A 22782-nucleotide genomic window follows, 5' to 3' on the forward strand; every position below is an offset into this window, starting at 1 on the left:
AGCAGCGGGGCTGCTGTTGTGGATCGGGCCGACATTGGAGTCAGCACCGTGGAGAAGCTACAGAGTAAAGACAGCCGTGTGGGTGTACAGCACGAACCGAATAAAGGACACTGAGCCAGACATCGTGGTCCAGTCGTTTATTACATATGTATAACAAGTAGAACAAAAAAATGTTGCTTGCACTCATTCTGGATTACCCAATCTTCAAATGTTAACCAGTCAGGCCAGTTTGTGTCTTTAAAATCAGTGGCTGAGTGCTGTCAGGTGACCAGCTTGAATAATCCCATGTGACCCAATTACCTGGGTCACTGCACGGCAAACCCTTGCGGCTGCTGGTGTTTGCCGTAGCTCCTTCAGTGTCCTTAGATTTCTACCTCCTTTCTAGTGCTCTTGGCTGATAATGATCATTTATAAACATCATAAGCCTGTTTATTACAATGTTTTTAAGGTATTTATAAATTCATCATCCTTAAATGCAGTCGAAAAAAGTTATAATGGCACAGAAATACAAAATATGATGTAATTCTCCATTGTATTTATCTAATGCATTGTACAGTCTTGGCATAGGCTTTATTTATGAAATACATTTTTGGATATTGTACAGTTCCAGTGTATTACTTGTGCTAGCATTTTCTGTCATACATAAGCTGAGTCTGGTATCTCAGGGTGAACATTATGTCCTCTGTGTTATGGAAACACGGATGTTACATTATAGTGTTATCTCCTTTCCTTTCACGCGAATGCCTTTTGGATGTGTCATTACAGGAATTCAGAATGTCACAAACTGCCCTTGATCTGTATCATTGTACATGGGGGGAGGGGTGGAGCAGTAGTCAGTGCACTGTGCTATGAAATCAGTGACCTGAGTTCGATTCCTTGTCATGGCTAACCGGTCCGGGGCCTGGCCCTTCATCAACCATCACTGACCAGCATGGTCAAGTATGGTCGAACAACCCCCGATGAATGACACAGCATGGGGAGGTCATCAACCAACCGTGGGTTGATAAATGATTGTAATTATCATTTAATTGAAAGTAACTTAATTCTGTTTTTTGTTCAAAAAAAATCACTGCTTACCTCCAGATATCACGTACCAAAAAAAAAAAATCTACATTGATTTTCATGAGTTTGGATATTTGGTGCTGGGCTGTAACTGAGTAAAGACCCAACAGAATATCCCTGGCTTAGATATTTCACGAAGCCTATGGGCTTATATTCCGTACGAACCATAGAAGATGTGGATACTTGCAGCACAAAGGTCAAATTAAAAACTCTCCAGTGTGTGTCTGTGGTCACCCAGAACGGAACCATGGAAGATTTAACGACTCAATGCCCGGTTGACAAACATAAAAGAGACATCACAGCCATACACCCAGCTAATCCTGATGCAATTATCTGGCTCAACCACCTCAATGTATAACATTATACACCTCAATATATAACATTCTAACAATGTATAACAATTTCGATTTAAAGCTTTCGTGACTGCAGGGATTCATCTTCTTGGTTCTTTCGGTAAAGTCACGTAGAATGGAAATAATAAAATAATAAAATTTTTACATAATAACAATGTCACAAAAATGTTATAACTGTGTTGTAACGTTATAACAATTATAACAAGAAACATAACAATGTATAACATTAAACACCTCAACATTATTACACCTCATTATACACTTCAATATATAACGTGATAGTTGTTGCTTGACATTAACATCAGCCGTGCGAAGAAGAAGAAGACGAGTAAAATGTCCAGCGTTCTTTCTACGCCATTTCAAATGTTTTGGACAAAGGCCTCAGTGGTCGGCGTCTACACTCGGGCACTGCAGCCCTCCTCATGGGGGATGGGGCCTAGGCAGGGGTAGGAAACAAAGGCCCTCTTGGCCTTGCCATGGGACCCAGCAGGGAATTTTAATCAGCACACTGGGGTCAATGGAGTGTCACTGATAAGGGTTACGGACACTGCTGCTCATCCGCCGATAAGTGTTCACACGTACAATGACCTGCTCTCTTGAATTCAATAAAATATTTTGGGAAAAAGAATATTGAAAGGGTCGTGCTCATATTTTCCTTCCAATCGTTACATTTTTTTTTGCTATGTTTAATAAAACATTTAATTAAAAAGTTTTAACGAGAAAATGTAATTAATTCATAAAATCATATACATCTTCATTGCCCAAAGCAAGTGATTTTAATGTGCAAGTGCACACGCTATCTTTAAATTATACTATTAAGAGTAGATTATTATTCCAGCCACGTTGTCAGTCAGCTGCGCTATGCCGTGGGCAGCAGAGGGCAGTGTAGTAAAATTAACTGTTGTACGGTATTTATATGCTCCCTACTTTTACCAATCCACACTGAACAGCCTGGTGAAATATGGTCAAACAGCTCCCACGACGTGCACAGCGTGGAGAGGTCCTCATTCAACAGTGGTATCACAAACTGGACTGTGCATGTACATACACATTTCAGCACTCGTATGCCAGTTTTAACTGATCACTATCTCATTCTTAGTACGATAGATGTTGTGCATACATACATACATATGTACTGTCTTTTAAAATAACTGCCCATTTATAATGAAGAAAGGGTATGGACCAGCCTGCAAAGACACTGATTTCAGGAGCTTTGCTCGACCAATTTGCTCCGCTGCTCATCCCGCTTTATTTCTGGGTGTTTTGTCGCTTTTTTGGTTCCCAGCTGATCCGATGATTGAAAGCAAACAAGACCAGTGGATGGGTGTCACCGTGAAGAGTCAGGGGCCTGGAGGGAAAGTGCTGGTAAGCACTGTTCTGCCCGAACACATCCTCAGAATGATCATATTAAAGCTGACTCGTACACATTGTTCGTTATATGGTGTACATCAGAATACAATTTATGTATGCAGAGAGTAACATTTTATATTAAAATTATCCTGTTGTGTACAGATACAAATGTAGCATAGTGATGGAGCATAACTTCATTTCCATACAGAATTTAGGAAGTTTTTTTTTTTCCCCCTGGCAAGTGTATGTGAATGAATTAATATCTGATTATAGAGTGTGAGTGGTATCTCATTGAATGCCTGGATTTTCTCCAGACACTCCCACTTTCTCCCACAAATATACCTTCAACAAAGAATGTACTGTATGCCAAAACTTCCCAAGCGTAGAATTGGTGTGGCATCCCAAAGCGGTGCCCTCTTGACAAATTCTTGTCACTTGATAAATGACGATTCGTTGTTTGTTGTTGTTGTTGTTGTTGCTGTGTGCCGTCTCGTGTTGCGGCCTCTAGGCTTGCGCGCACCGCTATGAGACGCGACGCTTTGTGGGGCAGCCCGAGGAAACGCGGGGCATGATCGGTCGCTGCTACGTGCTCAGCCAGGACCTCATGATGAACGAGCAGGATGAGATGGATGGAGGGAGCTGGCAGTTTTGTGCCGGCAGGCCTGATAGCCACGAACAGTTTGGAGTCTGCCAGCAGGGCCTCGATGCTGGCTTCACACGTGACTTCCACTACATCTACTTTGGGGCTCCCGGCGCCTACAACTGGAAAGGTACTGGGCCCCCGTGAGGGAACGGTGAATAAAAAGCACACGTCTAGGCTACTGATGTGCACATTTCAAACTTGTGATTGTAGAGGTTTAGAATCAAGGGAAAACACAGAGCCATCTTGTGAAATTACATGTATTTTTTGGAAACCCAAGTTTTATGTCCCTGGTTGGGTACAGCAGAGATGGCTTGCGTTGTTATCCTACCTGTGTAATTAACAAAAAAAAACGAGGGTATTTCTCCAACTAACCGCCAAATAAGCCTATAATCTTACAACAACCCAACCTTCAGTTACATCAGTAGCGGAATGTATGAGCGTGGAGGTGAAAAGACTCGCAGGAGCGCTATTTCACCCGCGTCGGTGCTAGCTGGCTGTGTGTCCCTGTTTCCATGGTGACATGCACCTAACGGAATGAGACCACTGGAGCTGGGACGTGGGAAGCAAAGTGAGTAAGCACCAGCTGAGCCATGCCCCCCGCATAAAGTGGAATAATCGAGCGTGTGTGAATCTACAGGGCAGGGTACCTCTGCCTGCTGGGAAGCAGTCTGGTGACGAATTGTTGTTTTGCTGATTTCTTTCAGACGAGATTATTGATTTGGACAAAGAATTGTCTGAAGAAATGCATTGCGTTCATAATTGTTGCGTCGTGTGTGTATACAAATGAATGTTACAGTATAATCGATAGAAATTGCCGTTTGTAATTTAAGTGTACGGAATTTATTTTCTGAAACAGATCGCTCTTTGCTATTGTTTTTGTGTGTGTTGACTGTGCGTTTTTTCTTTAGGAATTGCTCATGTTGCACAAAGGAACTCGACATTTTATGAACAGGGCATCTTTGACGACGGACCTTATGAGACTGGAGATGAAAGGTGGAAAGATGAGAAACTGGTCCCTGTGGCCTATAACAGCTACTTAGGTAGGACGGTCCTGATACTGGACAGGGCAGAGGTTGCTGGAGAGATGTTCAATTGGTCCAAATTATTCGAAAGGTCCAAAACAAGGACCTGGCCTTGCATGTGAATGTCAATGCCCAATCTCTCCAGCTTCATCTGTCCACGTTTCTGTCCTTTTCCCACTGTTCTTAATCTGCTCTCTCTCTCTCTGTCTGTCCTTTACGGTGCAGGAATCATGTTTTTGACCAGCATCGATAGTTCAGGCGCTGATCAGAATTTGTACAAAACCGAAGAGCCAAAAGACAAGCCACCTGGGAGCTCTCTCAGCCTGGAAGTGTCCAGGAATAGTTATCTAGGTTTGTAACCGCTGGTGCGGTGCTAAGTGTGCAGTGCTTGACCACCTAATGTGCCATGTGCATGAATCCCCACATAGTCGATTGATCAGTGATTGATTTATTTTGATAACCATTGCCCCCCTCCATAATTATATTATTTTATAGACAAGATTCATAATCGAATCGTCAAAGGGCATCTCTGCTCAGGTTTGATACGTTGAAACGTTATTATATGCCAGTGTGTGTAAGATCATGCTCGTTGGACATCTGTGAAAAAGAGCTTCATCACTCATCGGATTTCTCCAGGATAAAAAAAGATTCTGAAAGCCTCAGACTTTTAAATGAGCGCTTAACAAATGAACCTGCAAGAATACGGACCTGGAAATTAATTAGCAGTGATGGGAGTTCACATTGTTCTAAACTTCCAATAAGACTATAGCGATTGAGATATGAAAATCCATAACCATAACACAATTAATTTTCTGATCAACAATATCAGTAAAAATTGCGACAATTTTAATCGACAAATAATAAATGTGTGCATTAGTTAAATCGGTTCCTTCCAAGCTTCTGGCTGTCACCTTTTTTTTCTGCTCGACTTCACCTCCCTAACCTCCATAACCTTCCCGTGGCCGCATGCTCTGAGCCTGAACGTTGCCTGATGCGTCGTGACGTGAACCTGCACGCTCCCACTCTACCCGCGAAAGTTTGCAAATGTGGTGCCGTGTTACGTAACCGAAGTCTCGTTCGATGTCTTTAAGTTTTGCTGGTTTTCCGTACGCGGTAAATCACAACTGCATCACACAACACTCGCGCGGATGGTGACCTTGGGCATGGCTGGCAGGTCCGGGAGCAGCAAAACAGCTGCCCCCTCCACGGCACCTCGCACCTTACTGCCTCTCGGTGACACCAGCGTCGCCCCGATTAACTCACACGCTTTCCCTTGAGAATGTGTGGCATAAGTGTGTGTGCCACACGTGCCTACCTGCGGTAGGCCACGTGATTAATCACAAACAATGACGTATACATTAAACTGACATTCTATAGCCGTCTGTCACACCGCAAGTGCTTAAATAATGAATAACGAGATTGAGGGTTCTAGATTTGAAGCTTTCTTGACTGCAAGGGTTCTTAGGTTTTTTCGGTAAAGTCACGTAGGTAAAACATTATTCATTGTCTGTTAAAAACTCTAACAGATAGGTGGAATTCCTCCCCGTAGAGGGCATTAATTCTAGATTTGAAGCTTTCGTGACTGCAAGGATTCTTAGGTTTTTTCGGTAAAGTCACGTAGGTAAAACATTATTCATTGTCTGTTAAAAACTCTAACAAAGATTGAGGGTTACTACTGATATCCCTTCATAACGATGAGGAGTGTCTATCCCATGTTGACGATTCGTTTCTGAAAAGCACACAGCTAACGGATAACAAATATTAATGGTCAACTGCAGTCAAGAGTAGTTGAAGGACATTCATTACATTAGTTTTGAACGCATACATAATCAGCCTACTTTCAGTTACAGTAATTTTGAGTGCAATTTTAAGAAGTTGCCTCAAGGTATACATGTAATAATTGTTTACAGAATACATTTTTAAAAATGGCAGGGTTTTGCTGACATTTCACTTTAATCCACAAAACTGCTTCGTGCACTGCTGCCGCTGCAGGTTTTATTGCAGTCAACCCTCTCCCTGCTTGCAAGTTACGCTTCACATAATTTCTTATAATTGGCAGTCACGGATTTTATTTCCTATGTGTTTGGCTTCTGCATTTATTTCAATCTTTTTAGCTTGCACTACAAGCACGGAATATGTGTGCCAATACGATTAATTTGAAATGCACTCAGCCTACTACATAATGGCTTTCTCATTATCCATTGTCAAAATAGGTCGTAAAAAGGTACGCTTTATTCATTTATTCATTCAAGGCGAATGGACATGATAATGGATCCTCCTATACATGTAGCGTATAATAATTTTCATAGTATAGTGCTCATGTTACATTCATAAAAGCAGGGTCCTGCAAGGGACATCTCAGCATCTTTGCTCAATTCAGGAAATTCACACATAGGTGGTGAAAAGCGACTGGGTGCAAAGTTTGAGGTGACTGTTTCTAGTGCCTATGGTGGCTGTGTGTTTTACGAGAGAAGTGCACAAGCCATCAGGTTGATCTCTCAACGCCATTAGAACCCATGTCTAGTGGCGGTGCAGCAAGGATATTGACCCGAGGGTTGGGTTGGAGTTCACTGTATTTCACCGGCATCCACCGTTTCCCAGTTGTCGTTTTGTCTTTTTATCAACTTCATCTTGCGTCCAACCGACTCAAGGTAAATACCATCCTATACGAGTGTTAAACGCCACGGCAGGTAATACGCACTGGTGAAAAACTGTCTTACGTAGGCGTATCAGTATGTTGTATTTATTATCAAGTTTAGTTTTCCAAAAGCACTTCCACCTGCCTTTGCGCAGGTCTCTTATTTCATCATCATGATCCCAGTCGCAGACAATAATTGTCCCAGATATATCGCAACATTTGACTGAGAAAATCGAATGAAAGCTGAAAACAGAACATAAGAGCATGGACAGTTGCATGATTGGAATTGCACTGAAATACACAGGAAAAAGCGTTACGTTGACTCTTAATTAAAGTGGATTTGGATAGAACACATTTCTCAAAGGGACGCTAACCGATGGATGAGATGTATGAAAGAGGGCAGCCAAAGGAGAGAATATGCCTGAGGTGATGTCCACCGTGGAGAAGGAGGGATCAGAATGGCTCACGTGTAGGAGCTAGATGGATTGTTGCCATGATATATCCAGCAGTGGATAGATCATGGCTTGTAATGAAAACATTGAAATCACAAAGATGGTATTGCTGAGTCAAACACCGATTCGTGAAAGCAGTGTGCTCAGGCATCTTTCTTCCTCGTTTCATGTTACATTTCTGTCCTGACAAATGCCATTCGGTGAGGACGTTAGAAAGAGGATCTGTGAATTTTGAGAAAATCTCAGCACCAGCTCTCTCATTTCCCACATCGCAGGGTTTTCCATGGACTCCGGCAAAAGTGTTATGGTCAGGAACGTGCTGAGCTTCGTGGCGGGAGCACCGCGGGCAAACCACACGGGAGCCGTGGTCGTGCTGAAGAAAGACTCGCTGAGCAGCCTCACGCCGGAGCAGACCATCTACGGCGAGGAGCTCGCCTCCTCCTTCGGCTACGATGTGACGCTGGCTGACCTCAACAACGACGGGTAACCGACCGCATGCACCGTGACGCTTCGGGGAAAGAAAGATAAAAAACAAAACCTCATCACGCCAAGACACATTCCAGGGCAACTTCACGACACGAGTTACGCTTGTCCAGAGAGGGACGACGTTCTTGGGAGAAACGACGCTCAAACAAGGGTTTTGAAGCGTGCAACGTTGCCGTGGTCATGGCCGCCCTCGAATTCTTCTGAATCAGTAACGCTCGCTAATGGGAACAAACTGGACACAATTCAGTGAATGCAAAAAAGCAAGCTGTTTTCCATGCAGCGCTAGTTGGTGAGGTGTGCGTGTGTGTGTGATTGTGGGGAGTGGTAGTGTAGCGGTTAGCACGATGTGCTACGAACCCAGCGACTCAAGTTCGATTCCTGCTCAGGGCCAACACTCGTGACGATTATAATCTGAACCGGTCATGTGGAAACATCACCATTGGTGAGACAGATGCGGCTAGGTGTGGTGTTGGCCACGCACCCCCTCGTGTGCCATGTCAGCACTGATAGGTGCTTGCTAACAGCACGTGCCCCAGCAGTCTGCCCAGGCTATACGGGGAATCTTTGTTTTATTTTAAGCACGAGGGTCATGTCGTTTAAGGTGGCTGGACCTGGTCGTGGGAGCTCCTCAATACTTCGACCGGAGGGAGGACATTGGAGGGGCAGTGTATGTCTACATGAACCAACAGGGCGGCTACGATGAGCACAACTTTATCCGCCTCAATGGCACTAAGGACTCCATGTTTGGCCTTGCCGTGGCCAACATTGGGGACATTAACCAAGATGGCTTTGAGGGTAAGTAACGTGAAAAATAATAACACACCCCTGTCTCTCTTCTCTGTTTAATTATAATTCGTAATGCATTGCCATATGCAAGAATGTAATTCATAATGCAATATATGTAAATGGTTTATCAATATTTCACAAGCCTTTTAGACTTCTCTCAAGTCAAGTAAATTTTAAATTAGTTAAACTGTGGCACCTTTCTGGAATAGAACTCCCTCCAAGGCACCATTACTTCGAAAGCAAAATAATAATAAAAAATTGTAAAGGTATGCAATCCATTACTAAAAAATCGAATTTAAAAACACTAACATAGATCTTAAATAAAATGATCACCACCACCATTACCATCCTCGTCACAACCAGTGATGGTTGTGGTAAGAAGTAAAAAATATATATTTTTAAAAAATCTAATTTTATTCAACTTGGTGAATGAAAACCTGAGGAATTCTGCAGTGACACGACTGTGACCGGCTTTTTTTAGACATCGCTGTGGGCGCTCCCTACGATGGATCTGGGAAGGTGTTCATCTACCACGGAGGCAGGATGGGCATCAACCCGAAAGCTTCTCAGGTGATCGTCAGAACGGTGACCCAGGTCACTCTTGCAAAGAAGACTCCTATCCTAGTCCCCTTGAGTTCTCTCACCCGGTGGAACAGAACACACTTTAAATCTTGACAACAGCCCAGCTGTGATCCGCTAAAAACACGATCGCCCACATTGGTTACAGTGCACATTATTTACCCACTGCAATATTAACGGCTCTGTCAGCTTTCACGGCCCCAGTGACCGGTGGAATATCCATTGGGTGGGCAGGAGCAGAATGATTAAAATGAAACACCTGCAAGCAAGAGAAATCAATCTACTGTATTTTAAATAAATTGCATATGTTTCCTGTATGTTTTCAAGCTCAGGTGATTGTAAATCAGTACGTGCCATAAAATAAAAGATAAAATAATTGACACCGTCGTGCGTGTTGGGTGCTTGTCGTTAGGTCCATGGACATGGTTCGTAGTTGTGTGTCCCAATTCACGTGCGTCTGTCTGCTCCTCTTTCCATGCCAGGCAATAAGTGGGGATGACTTCAACTACAAGGTGGAGAAGTTTGGTTACTCCATCACCGGAGGGATGGATGTGGATGGGAACACATACCCGGACCTCCTCATCGGTTCACTGTCAGACAAAATCGCTCTGCTCAGGTAACATGTGCAGTGGTGTGAAGGAAATTGTTTTAAATTGGCTGTGCCGTGGAAAGAAATTGGTTTCATGTTGTCTAAATTGTCTTCCTTATTTGTGTTTTCGTATAAAAGGGCTCGTCCTGTCATTACTCCCAACATCCTGGTGACGTCTGACAAAGACATCGACATCAACGTGAAGAACTGTGACAATGACAAGAGAATTTGGTAAAGTTACTAACGGAAGCGTGAGCAAATCATCTGTCAGCCATTACTTATTTATTTATTCAATTGTAACGTGTTGACATTTTGAAGTAAATGAGTTATTACTAAAATATTGCACTCGAATACTTATGCATTTATATTTTTCAAACATTAGTTGCGTTTAAGCACTTTACATTGTTGTTTTGTTTCTCCCGCAGCATAAAGGTGAAGGCTTGTTTCTCATATAGAGCAAAACCTGCGAATTACAACCCGATCATTAGTGAGTATACAAAGTCTGCACCCATGATAACGCAATTATGAGCACAGTACTGATAATCGCACACCGAAGACCATCGTGTTTTGTATGCAGAACCGCAACGTTGACATGGCGAATGTAACGGTTCTCGTGTACAAAGAGCCTCGGTTGACGTCATGGCTCCCCGCCCGCAGACTTGACGTATACGTTCGAGGCGGAGATGGACCGCAGGAAGCAGGGGCTGGGCTCGCGCGTCTCCTTCCTACACCGGGGCTCGAACTCGCCTGAGGAGTACGTGCTGAGCGGCTCGCTGCTGCTGATGGGGCAGGGGCGGGAGAGGTGCGCAGAGAAAACCATGCAGCTGCAGGTGAGGACGCCCGCCGCCACGTGCTTCTCCGTGCGTGCTGTGCACTCTCCCCCCGCCCATCGCACCACCGAGCGTCACAGAGGCACGCTGTCATGTGAAGCCGTGGCGGTCTGCTGGCCATTGGTGACAATGTGTGGCCTAAGGTCGAGTTGCATTTACATCCGAGTGCCGAAAATGTGCAACTCCTCGGTGCTGATATTGTTATTTCGATCGAATCTCTTTCGACATATGGGGCAATGGAACAGGGATTCTTGTGATTCGCGATGCTGCAGTGGTCCCTGGTGCTGCAAATCATGTCTCGTGCCTAGCTGCAGCTATAGTTGAATTTGCGAACGGTGCAAGGGTGGCAGTAGTAATCGGCTGAGTACTAACAGCCGACAAAACATGAACGGTGATCCCTGTGCTAACTTTTTTTTGCCTCTTGATGTCACTGTGAAAAAGCCTTATAGAGGGCAATACCCTAACTGCTGATTAATTGCGGTGTTTCTGCCACTGGCGTACACAGGAGAACATAAAGGACAAGCTGAGACCAATCCCCCTGCAGCTAACATATGAGATCAGCCAGGTTGTGAAGACGAAGAGGCAGGCCACCCCATCCCTGCAGCCTGTGCTGGATGCCCAGGTTCCCAGCCGCATGAAGACCGAGGTGAGAGGGGACCAGGGGCCCAGGGGCCCAGAGGCCTGGCACCGCTCCACCTTAAACATTGCCTGCCACTGGCCACAGGAGAATGCTCCGGGAGCTCCGTAGGCCACTGGGGAAATACGCGTCCCTGGGCAGCCAATTAAAATCTGCTTTTAACCTGTCTTTCATAATGTTTCCATGAACAAAATGTTTTTGGTTTATAGTCAAATGTGTTGATATGTTGTTTCTTAAGCTGGAAAACTAACTATGGAGAGGACGTAAAGAGAGATTATATAGTTCCAGTGTTGGATTTAAAAAAGTTGATTCTTTCAAGTGATACACACGCACATATGGCAGTTAGTTATAGCTTCCTCAGAGAGAACAAATTGCAGAAGTGATGTTGAAGTTCTAATAAATAAAATTGACCGGTTATTCTTGTATTGTATTTTCTGCTCACGCTCCAGATAAACTTTGTCAAGGAGGGTTGCGGTCCAGACAACATTTGCCAGAGCAACTTAATTCTCAAGTACAATTACTGCTCCAGAGAGGAAAACGAGAAGTTTAAACCCCTCAAAAGGTGACCGTTTTGAACTTGTGTCCATGTCTCACCGCACATTGCATACGTGGGGAGATTTCTCACGAGTGAAGAAGGGACGTGGTACTGGTGACCAAGATGCACAAATCTCAGTGAGCAAATGCAAACGCATTTCTCCTCACCGATTCTTACCATCTCGTGAAGCTACAGCAAAGATACATTTGTGCTGGTCTTGGGGGTTAGTTCCATGCACAGCCTTTCAATATATGTGGTAATATCACCACTGCATTTATACTGCAATAGCATCAATGAAAAATAAACTAAACTTTACTCATTGTTCAAGCACATACTAAAAAACACATGTGGCTCAATGTGAGGGGCATTATGGTAAAGCCATCAGAATTTCCTGATTGAGTGCATTTTGGTCCTCAAGTCTGAGATCAACATCAAAATAAATCAGAGCAAATGTTACCAACTGACAGGCAGTGATCAATTGTTTTTACATCATAAATAAAGGCCGCATACTTTGTACACATTTGTGTGTGTTTTTGAAACTTACAGTTTTCCGGCTGATACAATGTTTCTATTTCGCACCGTACGTAGCCAAACGTGCTAATCGGAGGCGCGGGGGAAGGACAACAATGATGGGGTTTTTTCATCATTTGCAGATTTTATTTATTATGAGTTTAAATGATATCCCTCTAATTCTGAAGTCGCGCTAAGCTAGATTGTGAAGCCCTTGCCCGCCACCGTCATCCGCCGCTCAGACCAGTGGTGGTGCTGCTTGCGCGTGCCTGTGCAGCATGTCAGGCCAGCAGGTGTTCTCCCTGAGTGACCAGAAGGACCTGGCCCTCGAGGTCTCCATCAGCAACACGGGCGACGACGCTCACGAGGCGCACTTAATCGTGAACCTGCCTGACACCGTCAGCTACGGAGGCTTCCGCAAAAAGTCTGTGCCAGAGGTGGGTCCTGTGGCTTTTGTGGTCATCGCAAACAAATCATTGTAAGCCTGCGCTTTGGTTCGTCTCGCTTCGCTGGCTGCTGCTATTGCGCCCCGGAAACAACTGCCTCCCGTGCGTCTGGTTGCTTTGCTGGTTTGTCCGTTAATTTATGAAAGGCCGCAAATGTAAATATAAGAACTTTTCTTTTTGCACACTGAATATCCCTTTTGTCAATCCTTTGCTGGATGAGGACCTCCCCACCTCGTGCAAGTCATAGGACCTCCTCACCATAATTCGCCGCGCTAAGCAGTGTGTGTTGTCGAAAGTGGGGAACATAGATGCTAAAGCATAGAGTACAACAATGGGTTTCGCTGCACTGCCTCTGCTGAACAGGTAGCGACTTGAAAGAAAAGCACAGTACTGTATTTCTCTCAATGTAATACTGCCCTTTTGATAGAGAGAATGCATCACACGAGACTTTAGCTTCTGAATAAATAAAAAAGGCAGCTGCTACTTGATTCCTTGCAAAAGGTTTCTATTTGGTGTTTGAACATCTTAACATGTTATATTGCCAGAAAGGGTAAAACCTGTTTTTATTTTTTTCATAGCTGCTGCTTTGATCGCGCGTACTAGCCCGCGCACACACACACTCACCTGCCAGTGTTGAGCATTGAGTGTGTGGAGGAGAAACGGTGGTGATGGGGGCTGGCGTGTGCTGTCGTTGTGCAGGAGGTTCAGCTGGTGTGCGTCGCCAACGCCAATGGCTCGCTGGCCGACTGCGAGCTGGGAAACCCGCTCAAGCGCGGCCAAACGGTAACCGCTCCTCTTGACCCTGCGCGCGACCCTACCATGCCTCGACAAAGACGACGCGTGACGTAACGCTTTTAAAACATTGCGGTCACGGAGGGTCGCGTTTAATATCGTGCTTATCGGAGTAAATAACTTGGTAGTTTTAAAAATGGGACAACCACATTTACATCTAGCTGGATATTTGCAATGCAACTCCGAGTTACTTTTATCAGATCTAGTTGAATTAAAATTTGAATAAAAATGCTGAATAATTATGTTGTTTTCCTTTAGGTGTCATTTTACCTGATCCTCAGTACCTCTGGAATAACTCTGGACACATCGGAAATCAGCACGGCTCTGCTGCTCACCACGTACGCCTCCACTCACCGCATTTAAAAACGACTGTTGGTTTTGGAGCGAATGCGTGCAGTCATTCACCGCGGCTGTGAATTTTTAAACCAAAGCGACCGCATACCCTGCCAATGGCCTTTTGTTCCCGGCGCTGTTATTTAAATGATACGTGAGCGTGGCACTGAGTGTCATGTTTAGCAGGAGTCTAGCGCATTAAAACACGAGTCTGTAACTTGCCGAGTGGTGCTCAGTGCCAATGGTAGTGACTGCGACATTGGTGTTCCCCCCAGGACGAGCGAACAGCCAGATCTGAGCGCGTTGTCGGCCAAGCTGAAGGTGGTCATCGAGCTGGCGCTTACGGTCACGGGGTTCGTGAGCACCGCTCGCACTGCGACGTCATCGCCCGCGCCGCGATTGCCGAGAAAACCTCGCGGGATGTTCACCGACCAAAGCAGGCTCACTCACGTGCACGCGTCCTTTATTTCCTCAGCTTCACCAAGCCATCCCAGGCGAAATTTGGAGGGGAGATCAGGGGAGAGTCGGTGATGAAGACAGAGGAAGACGTGGGAAGCCTTATAGAGTACGACTTCAAAGTGAGTGCTGTGGTGTGTCTCTTTTAAGCCACAGCGGCCCCGTGGTGCTGATGGGAGCAGCACTGCAGAGGCACGTGGCACTGTTGCAAATGAAGCCGTGCAGTAGCTCGGAGTGTTGCCAGCACTGAGCCTTGTTTTACCCCCACATCACTTGCTGACAACCCCTGGCAGCATTTTTATTATTTCACTTACGTCGATTTATTTTTTATACTTTAGGTAAAACAAATGCTTATTGTAGCTTAAATAAGCTACCGCAGTGAGGGCGTATTGATACGTTGGATTTACATCCAAAACCTTATGCCTTGCAGTATGTAAAAAAACACTTGTAATTTTTTGTTGTTGATTTTATTTGTTCAGTTTTATTGGACGTAAACTACAACAGCTAAAACGTACCACGTACGGTCCTGGTTTTTTGTTTTCATGCCAAAGGTTTTAAACTTAGGCAAGTCTCTGGGATCTCTGGGCAGCGCCTTCATCAGCATCTCTTGGCCGGCTGAGATCCCCAATGGCAAGTGGCTGCTCTACCTCGTGAGCGTGGAGATGGTGGGCACGCGTGAGACGCACTGCAAGCCCTCGGGCAACCGCATCAACGAGCTGGGCCTCCAGGTAGGCCGGCCGGCTGACATGTCGTTGTCAACGACACGATGATGAGATATCGATTTTCACCATACGTTTATCGCGATATAGTGCTCCTGTAACTTTTGCAATTGTTTTTCTGATGTTTTTTATATTGTTTGGCGCCGTGGTGGCGAGATGTTAATTACCTCGCCTGATGTACAGGAGGTTGTGGGTTTGATCCCGACCCTGACGCCTGTATATTTGGAGTTTGCGTGTTCTCCCTGTGATCGTGTGGATTTTTCTTCGCGTTCTCAGGTTTTTCCCTCCGCATTCAGAGACATACGTTTTAGAGTTTTTGGCTGCTATACATTTCCACGTGATAAGCCACTTCGTTTAGCGATCATTTGTGGTCAGGTCGCTTCTGCAAAAGAGCTATATAGCTTCATGGGCCTTACCTGGTAAAATAAAAATAGTTTAGTTTAGTGCTTTGCTCTGCTTGTAGTTTGGATGAATATTAATTCAAATCTGTTCAATTGTAGTTCACTCAATATAAGACTTCCCTACATGTTATGGACATTTTATTTAGGCTCGAAGAATACATAATCATTGCAACTTATTTTATAAAGCTTACAACGTACTTTGTCGGTGACCCCAAAATTTAATAAATAACCAACCAAATAAATAAATAGTGACACCAATTATGTGATATGACTGACATTTCCATCAATGGCTTCTGAAAAAGTCTTGCAAATCACTAATTTAATGGGTTTCGATCATTAAGACAATAAAAAAAAAGCTAGGCTATTAACGACATGTCAATATTTTTACAAAACGGACGATAACATTATTGTGCAGCTTTTGTCACACGATGTCTCGTCAAATTGCCATATCGAGGCAGCCTCATCTCAGGCAGGCGCGGGCAGTGCCACGTGGTCGCTTCCTTCTGCCGTCCGCTCGCAGCGTGCGCCCCACTCACCGCGTTTCCCTCCTCAGAGCGTGCGGCAGAAGACAAAGCGACAAGCGCCAGAGCCGTCGCCCCCCGCTCAGAAAGTGGCTCCAGAGATAAGTCCGTCCAACGACAAGCGGCGATCGCTCAAGCTGGTAACTGCCTGTGCACGTCTCCCCATCTGTGCAGATCGCCGCGTTGATGCGCGTCGCTATCTCATTGTCTGTGCAACACGAATATATGCAAAGTTTACACGTTGAATTTTGATTTAAAGCTTTCGTGACTGCAGGGATTCATATTCTTGGTTCTTTCGGTAAAGTCACGTAGAAGGGAAATAGTAAAATAATAAAAATATAAAACAATACAATTCTCACGCCGTTTCGACTGCAACACAAGCAATCATCATCAGGTGTGAAATCCACAGCAAGAAAATGTTCTTGTTTTATATTTTTATTATTTCCCTTCTACGTGACTTTACCGAAAGAACCAAGAATATTTACACATTGAGTTCCAATGTTTACAATTCCAATGGCAATATAGACCTCTGCTAGCGATGCGGGCTGCAGATAATTGAATGGCCATAGTAATGATAAGGAATGGTAACAGTTGTGATAAATGATGATAAGGTGATGGTGATGTGAATTTATGGGGAGTGATTGCGATAGACGCGGAGCGAAAGTATTTGGCAGTGACGGTGTAGATGGTAAGAGTGATCCTTGGCGATTGTGGCGGTGACAGCGAGGTATGGTGGGTCTTTATGAGCAATGGCGAGCGATGGTGATGGTGAAGTAGACTGTTGTGGTGATATCGATGGCGAGTGGCTGTTTGCGCGGTGTGTGTGTGTGTCCTTGTCTCCGGCAGGACTGTCGGGACGGCACAGCTCGGTGCTACACCCTGCAGTGTCCGCTCACAGCCATGGACAGCGTCGCTGAGATCAAGCTGCGGGCGCGTCTGTGGAACAGCACCTTCCTGGAGGTGCGGGGCACGCGGCTCGCACGCTGCATACACACGGCGATGCGCGCAAACTAGACACGCGTAAACCAGACACACGCAAACTAGACACGCGTAAACTGGACATGCACAGCGACGCACGCAAACTAAACATGAGCAAGCCAGACACTCGCAAACTCGACATGCGCAAACTAGACATGCGCAGTGATGTGCACAATTAAAGCTGTGTCCGCACGCTCACTGTGTTGGAAGTGCAAGCAGTCCAGATAAGTAAGATGCACAGGTAATATGAAGAAGTGTGCTGCTTAGATATATTTGAAAGGAAAACTGTATATTATTGATGTCAAGAGGCATGCAGCACTTTCTGAGAACTCTCTTGAAGCTGTTTCTACTTTACCAAGAACCCATTGAGATATTAAGCCTCTTACAAAGGTGACCTGGTGCTGTATATTTGCGGCTTTAATCAAATTGAAAAATAAATCACTCTGACTTGATCGGTATGAATGACCCCGCTGCTTTAATAAATTTGTTGTCACGAAAGCTTTAAATCGAAATGTGTTGTTGTTGTTGTTTGTGTTCTCAGGAGTACTCCCACCTGGACCAGCTGGAGATCATAACGAGAGCTACAGTTGGCATCTTGTCTCAAAGTCCCAACATTGTGATGAAAGACGCCAGGCCTGATGGCTATCCAGTAAGTTAACATATATGTAGTCTATTTATGTCCGCACAAATTACAAACACTGCAACGGTATTCAGTTTACGTAATATATTACACATTTATCTTGAGCCCAACTTTACAGCTTTCTTTGTTAATCCATATAATCCATAATTGGTCGCGAAAGCCTATGTGTTAAACTTTCTTTGTTAAGTTCTTCAATAATTTCCCCTGTAATTTATTTCCATTGTTTCTCATCATAAATATTCAGAAAGTTAACAACTTAACCGTTCATGGTTTGTGGATTTATTAATCCAATGCAATTTCGCAAAACATTTTCCAACATCACTGTGGATAACTTTAGCGGGGAGCATCTCATATTAACAGACTCCCCCGCTGAAATGTATTTTTTTGACTTCACGCAGTCTTAGTGCTCTATTTTCATCAATGCGTCGTATTTAGACTTCTGTTTGCGATGACCGCTTCAATACTACACTGTTTTTTTTTGTCGATGGGAGCAACGTGATTTCAGTGCGATTCTGGAGAGGCACGGCATGAGTTGCACGTGGGACAGCGATTCTCCCTGGTTTTGTTGTGGTTTTTGCCGTGGAAAAGATGTCCTGCCAAATGAGGCAGGAAATCTTGGTGGTTATAGCCAGGCTCGCCCATGGGGGGGGGGGGGGGGTGCAGAGCCCAGGAAAAACTCACACGGTGTGGGCCCCCTGACGCCTTCAAACTAAACCGGCAGTATTACATCTGACACCGTGAGGTCGAAGCGTGGGGCCCCCCCAAAGCGCGGGGGGTGATCACCCCGATTTGCCGTACCCTAGGAACGGCTTTGGTTATATCACGATGTAAGCACGATTTGGGGGGGGAGGTGGGGGGGGGGTTGAATCTAACGGGCGTGGTTATGTTCCTGATAAATCGTGGGTATGATGACGCCCTCTAGTGACGAGTGTGTCGGGATTACATAACAGCAGCGTGGATGGCGCTGGGTCGCCGAAAGGGGCACTGCGATTTTGACGATCTCATTGACAACCACCCACTCACTGCATTCCGAGTGAAAATACCAGCCAGGAAAAAAAAACCGAGACTCGTTGGGCACGCGTTGCATACACATAGTCCGCTGGTACAGCCAAACATCTGTCTCGAAACCACATTTTTAAACCCATCAAACTGACCTTCAAAACGCACGCGACGCAATTCACAGCGAACGTGTGTGAAGGGAGCGATTCCAGCCTCGCCGTCGTTCGAGACGCAGGCGAAGCCTCGCGCAGCCGCTTCACGTTTGTCGGCAAACCCCCCCCCCTCCTTTCCCCGGTGCAGGTGCGGCTCACGGTGTTCCCCGAGAAGACGTCGCCGCTCTACCACAGCATCCCGTGGTGGATCATCCTTCTGGCCGTGCTGGCAGGCGTGCTGGTGCTCGCACTTCTCGTCTTCCTCCTGTGGAAGGTGACGGCCACCAGCGCCACGGTCACCAGCTGCATGCGGACGTTCTTAATCCATCGGCGCTGTTGTTGCGCGACTTGGGGGGGTGGAGGAGGAGGAGGAGGAGGAGGGAGGGGGGGGTGTGGAGCGAGCGAGCGGGTGTCCAGCGCGCGCTGTGAACTCGCGAGATGTGCGCGGTCCTGCTCATGTGCCACCCGCCCCGTTGCCCTGTCCCTTTGCAGTGTGGATTCTTCGCGCGCAAGACCACGGAGGCGCGCTACGAAGCTAAATATCACAAAGCTAAGATAGAGGTCCAGCCTTCGGAGAAGGACAAATTGGCTACTGAGGCGTAGTGCTAACCAACCCCTTCTGTCCCTTCTTTGGTAAAGGTATACAAGCATACAGGTGCTCGGCTTATGTGCTGGTGATGGTGACTGTGGCTTGGAGGCAGTGAATGAATCCGAGAGGCACCGCTTTGCTCCTAAACCTCGGGCACTAAAGGCGTCTAACTGGCTTGTCTTGTCCCTCAGACAACCTCACTGCTCCTTATGCCAAAACCACTCTTTTTCGGTACTTGGATGTACGCGGTGTGCCGTGCGTTTCCTCTTCCCGCTGACGATGGCCTTTTTCACAGACGCTTGCCGTGACGGGTGCCACTAAACCTGTCCTGTGAATGTGCACGCTCACTTTCCTCACTGGCAAACGGTGGTCGTTAAGGTGTCACCATAAAATCGCGGTGCAAAGTATACTAACAACGACTGTACTTCAACCGAAAGCTTGGCAGCTGAAACAACCAAACTTATTTGAATGTAATTTCCCAAAGGTCACGTGAACTCACGCCTTCAGGAATGCTTATTGGCCTGCTTAACAACTGCCACTTTGGCAAGGAGAACTACACACAGCCTTACCTCTGTTAAACAACGCATGCCAATGTGACCGACCGTCACGGACTGCTCGCTGGACGGTTTTCGATGTTCACGCTCATTTCTCCTCCTCCCTCGCCCGCCCGCCCGCTGCATGAAGTGTGGATTTTTCAAGCGCTCGCGTTATTACGACACGGTGCCGCAGTACCACGCCGTGCGCATCCGCAAGGACGAGCGGCAGCCGCGCGAGGCGGCGGCGGCGCCTCATCGACAACACAAGAGAAGGGAGTGGGTGACGACCTGGAACGAGCGGGACACGTACTACTGAACACCCGGGGGCCATCCCCACGGTCCCGCCAGCAACCACCTCCTGCCCCACCCCCCACTCCCACCCCCCCCATTATACAATTACAGGAGGGGGCAACACCGATGCGGCGCCCCTTCTCAATCGGAGCCCCCTTCGACCCCACCAGTTGCTCTGTCTAAACACCGGTTACCAGTCGATAACTACTGTCAAGGGCGATTTCGCAGCGATGGCTTCAAGAAAATTCAAAGCTGCACCTCGTCGTGTTCCCTTGCTGACCTGATGCTTCACTGTTGCTGCAAGAATCGCTGGGACGGAAACTGCTCGACTCCACACTAGTTGGCCAATTTCTTTGGGCGCTTTTTTCTGTTAAATTCAGCATAAAAGCTGCAGAGGCAGTTTCATCTTACACACGTGTTAAGAATTTCCCAAAATCTCGTGGACATTCTGGGATTTTTTTGTATTACGTTGGGACGTGTTTAGCTGGGCTGTCACCAGTATTTTGCTTAAATGAACACTACAAGTGGTCATTTTGACGAATGTGATTAAAGCTTCTTCTTTGACAGGCTAATAATAATAGGGTAGTTGTATCCAGAATTACACCATTAACTGCGTTGCTTTTTTCTCTTATATATACAAGATAGAATATAACTGCCAAAGGCTCTTTTTTGGGCCGAAATCTTATCACAATGTTTTGTGAAAAAATTGTGTATATTTGTGTTAAAAGAAATCCAATGGTTGCAGTTACAGGCTACTGTGGTATAATTTAGAGGCTTGGCTTGTACGATCGATACGAGGGGACACGTAATTGGCTTTGTTACTCATGAGCGATGAAGTACTTGGACGTGTGCAATAGCAGACATGCCACTAAAGTTGCCGTGCCTTTGCTTACCGAAGACTTTACGTGCCGTGGTACTGTTCCTTTCGCTTTAGTCATACAAATGTAGAGCCTAAACTTTTGTAAATATGCTACCTTAGGAATTAAGAACGCGTACGGTACTTCTGGGCAGGCAAAATCACAGTGTGATCAACTAAATTGCATTTTTGATGTACAATAATGCGGCACTGCATTGCGTAAGGTATAATCCGATGTCGTACAATTGTTAAAGTGTAATAATTATACGACGTCGATGACAGCGGCAACGTAAACGATTCTTCATTTCGGCTTCACTACTGATACCCACCTACCAAACACACACACACACTTAAGACGAGCTATCATACGCATCTTCGTGGACTGTGTTATCGCAGCAGTGCCGAGCCGTTGCAATTAACGTGGATTCATTCAATGGACAGTGGAAATATCGAGCTGTTGTTTGAAAAAAGAAACCACGGGAACGCAAGGAATGGTGAACCGTGTTGTTGAGGTACAGTGCAGCCGACACGGCAAACTGTGCTGGAATGTAAAGACGAACGAACCCTCCCCTTATCTTTGTGCGCCATGCAGCAGCGCCCCAACAATACCAGGGGGCACTCGGCCGGCACTGTCAGGCAAACGTGAAAACAGCAGAAATAATCCCAGCAACGTTTAACGCCGTTCATTGTTCACGAAGCCACACCACGATGTGGCTTCGCAGCCCGGTTGACACCAACCCGAGCAAACAAAAAGCGATGTGCCTGAACTGAAGGAAATCCAACATTGGTGCTATGGGGACAGCACTCGGTGTATAGAATGCAACTTCATGAATGTAAAGTTTTGAACTAAATGTTGTAACTTACTGGATTTCATATTCTTAGGTTTTTTCGGTAAAGTCACGTAGGTAAAACATTAAAATTAATAAAAGTAAAATAAAATAAAAATCACGACGTTTCGGAGGCAACACAAGCTTCCGTCTTCAGGTGGAACCGCCACTTGATACAGCTGTCGTGGCTGTAACGGTTCCACCTGAAGACGGAAGCTTGTGTTGCCTCCGAAACGTCGTGATTTTTATTTTATTTTACTTTTATTAATTTTAATGTTTTACCTACGTGACTTTACCGAAAAAACCTAAGAATATGAATCCTTGCAGTCACAAAAGCTTCAAATATAGAATTACTGGATTTCTTTTTTTACTCTTAACTGATGTGAAACTGTCAGCAGTTCACTGGTATACCTATAATGTATAATTATAGCGATGGGATTTCACGAGCTTAGCACGAGGGATTTCAATTTGCAAAAAACATTTTATTCAAAGTGTAAACTTTACGTTATGCACTGGTTAAGCTGTTTGCTGTTTAAATGTACAGAATAAATAAAGTATTTGTATGATTAGTATGCAGAGTGGTCACGTCTTTATTACTAAACCAATCTTGTTCCTTATCTTGCACCATGGACATTCTCATTCACCACCACTCCTGCCAACATCCCAATCATGATGGCAAACTACTACAGAAATACATTCTGTGATTAAAATGCATTATCGCAATTGTTGTGGTCAACTGCATTCAGTGTTGTAGTAAATTTCTATCCGATGTAT

The 22782-nt window shown here is 45.5% G+C and overlaps 1 protein-coding gene across 5 annotated transcripts in view; it reads left to right on the forward strand.

Moving 5' to 3' along the window:
- The window catches only part of LOC144725891 (integrin alpha-6-like), a 41919-nt gene extending 19337 nt beyond the window's left edge, over positions 1-22582 (forward strand). Inside the window, exons 3-26 of one of the 5 annotated variants that reach the window (XM_078604676.1) lie at positions 2701-2780; positions 3274-3535; positions 4317-4448; positions 7796-8003; positions 8608-8801; positions 9274-9362; positions 9854-9987; positions 10099-10191; positions 10386-10447; positions 10618-10790; positions 11296-11436; positions 11877-11989; positions 12750-12909; positions 13618-13701; positions 13969-14048; positions 14319-14396; positions 14519-14621; positions 15051-15227; positions 16173-16280; positions 16987-17100; positions 17660-17767; positions 19058-19183; positions 19402-19542; positions 20183-20272. In XM_078604676.1, the coding sequence (XP_078460802.1) occupies positions 2701-2780; positions 3274-3535; positions 4317-4448; positions 7796-8003; positions 8608-8801; positions 9274-9362; positions 9854-9987; positions 10099-10191; positions 10386-10447; positions 10618-10790; positions 11296-11436; positions 11877-11989; positions 12750-12909; positions 13618-13701; positions 13969-14048; positions 14319-14396; positions 14519-14621; positions 15051-15227; positions 16173-16280; positions 16987-17100; positions 17660-17767; positions 19058-19183; positions 19402-19512 (2930 nt within the window). In that variant the 3' untranslated portion in view covers positions 19513-19542; positions 20183-20272. The other 4 variants (XM_078604674.1, XM_078604677.1, XM_078604673.1 and 1 more) reach the window with 4 other exon arrangements.
- The last annotated feature ends 200 nt before the right edge of the window (positions 22583-22782 follow it).

This window comes from Lampetra planeri, chromosome 2, assembly GCF_965212315.1.
Source record: "Lampetra planeri chromosome 2, kcLamPlan1.2.h2, whole genome shotgun sequence".
Lineage (NCBI taxonomy): Eukaryota > Metazoa > Chordata > Hyperoartia > Petromyzontiformes > Petromyzontidae > Lampetra > Lampetra planeri.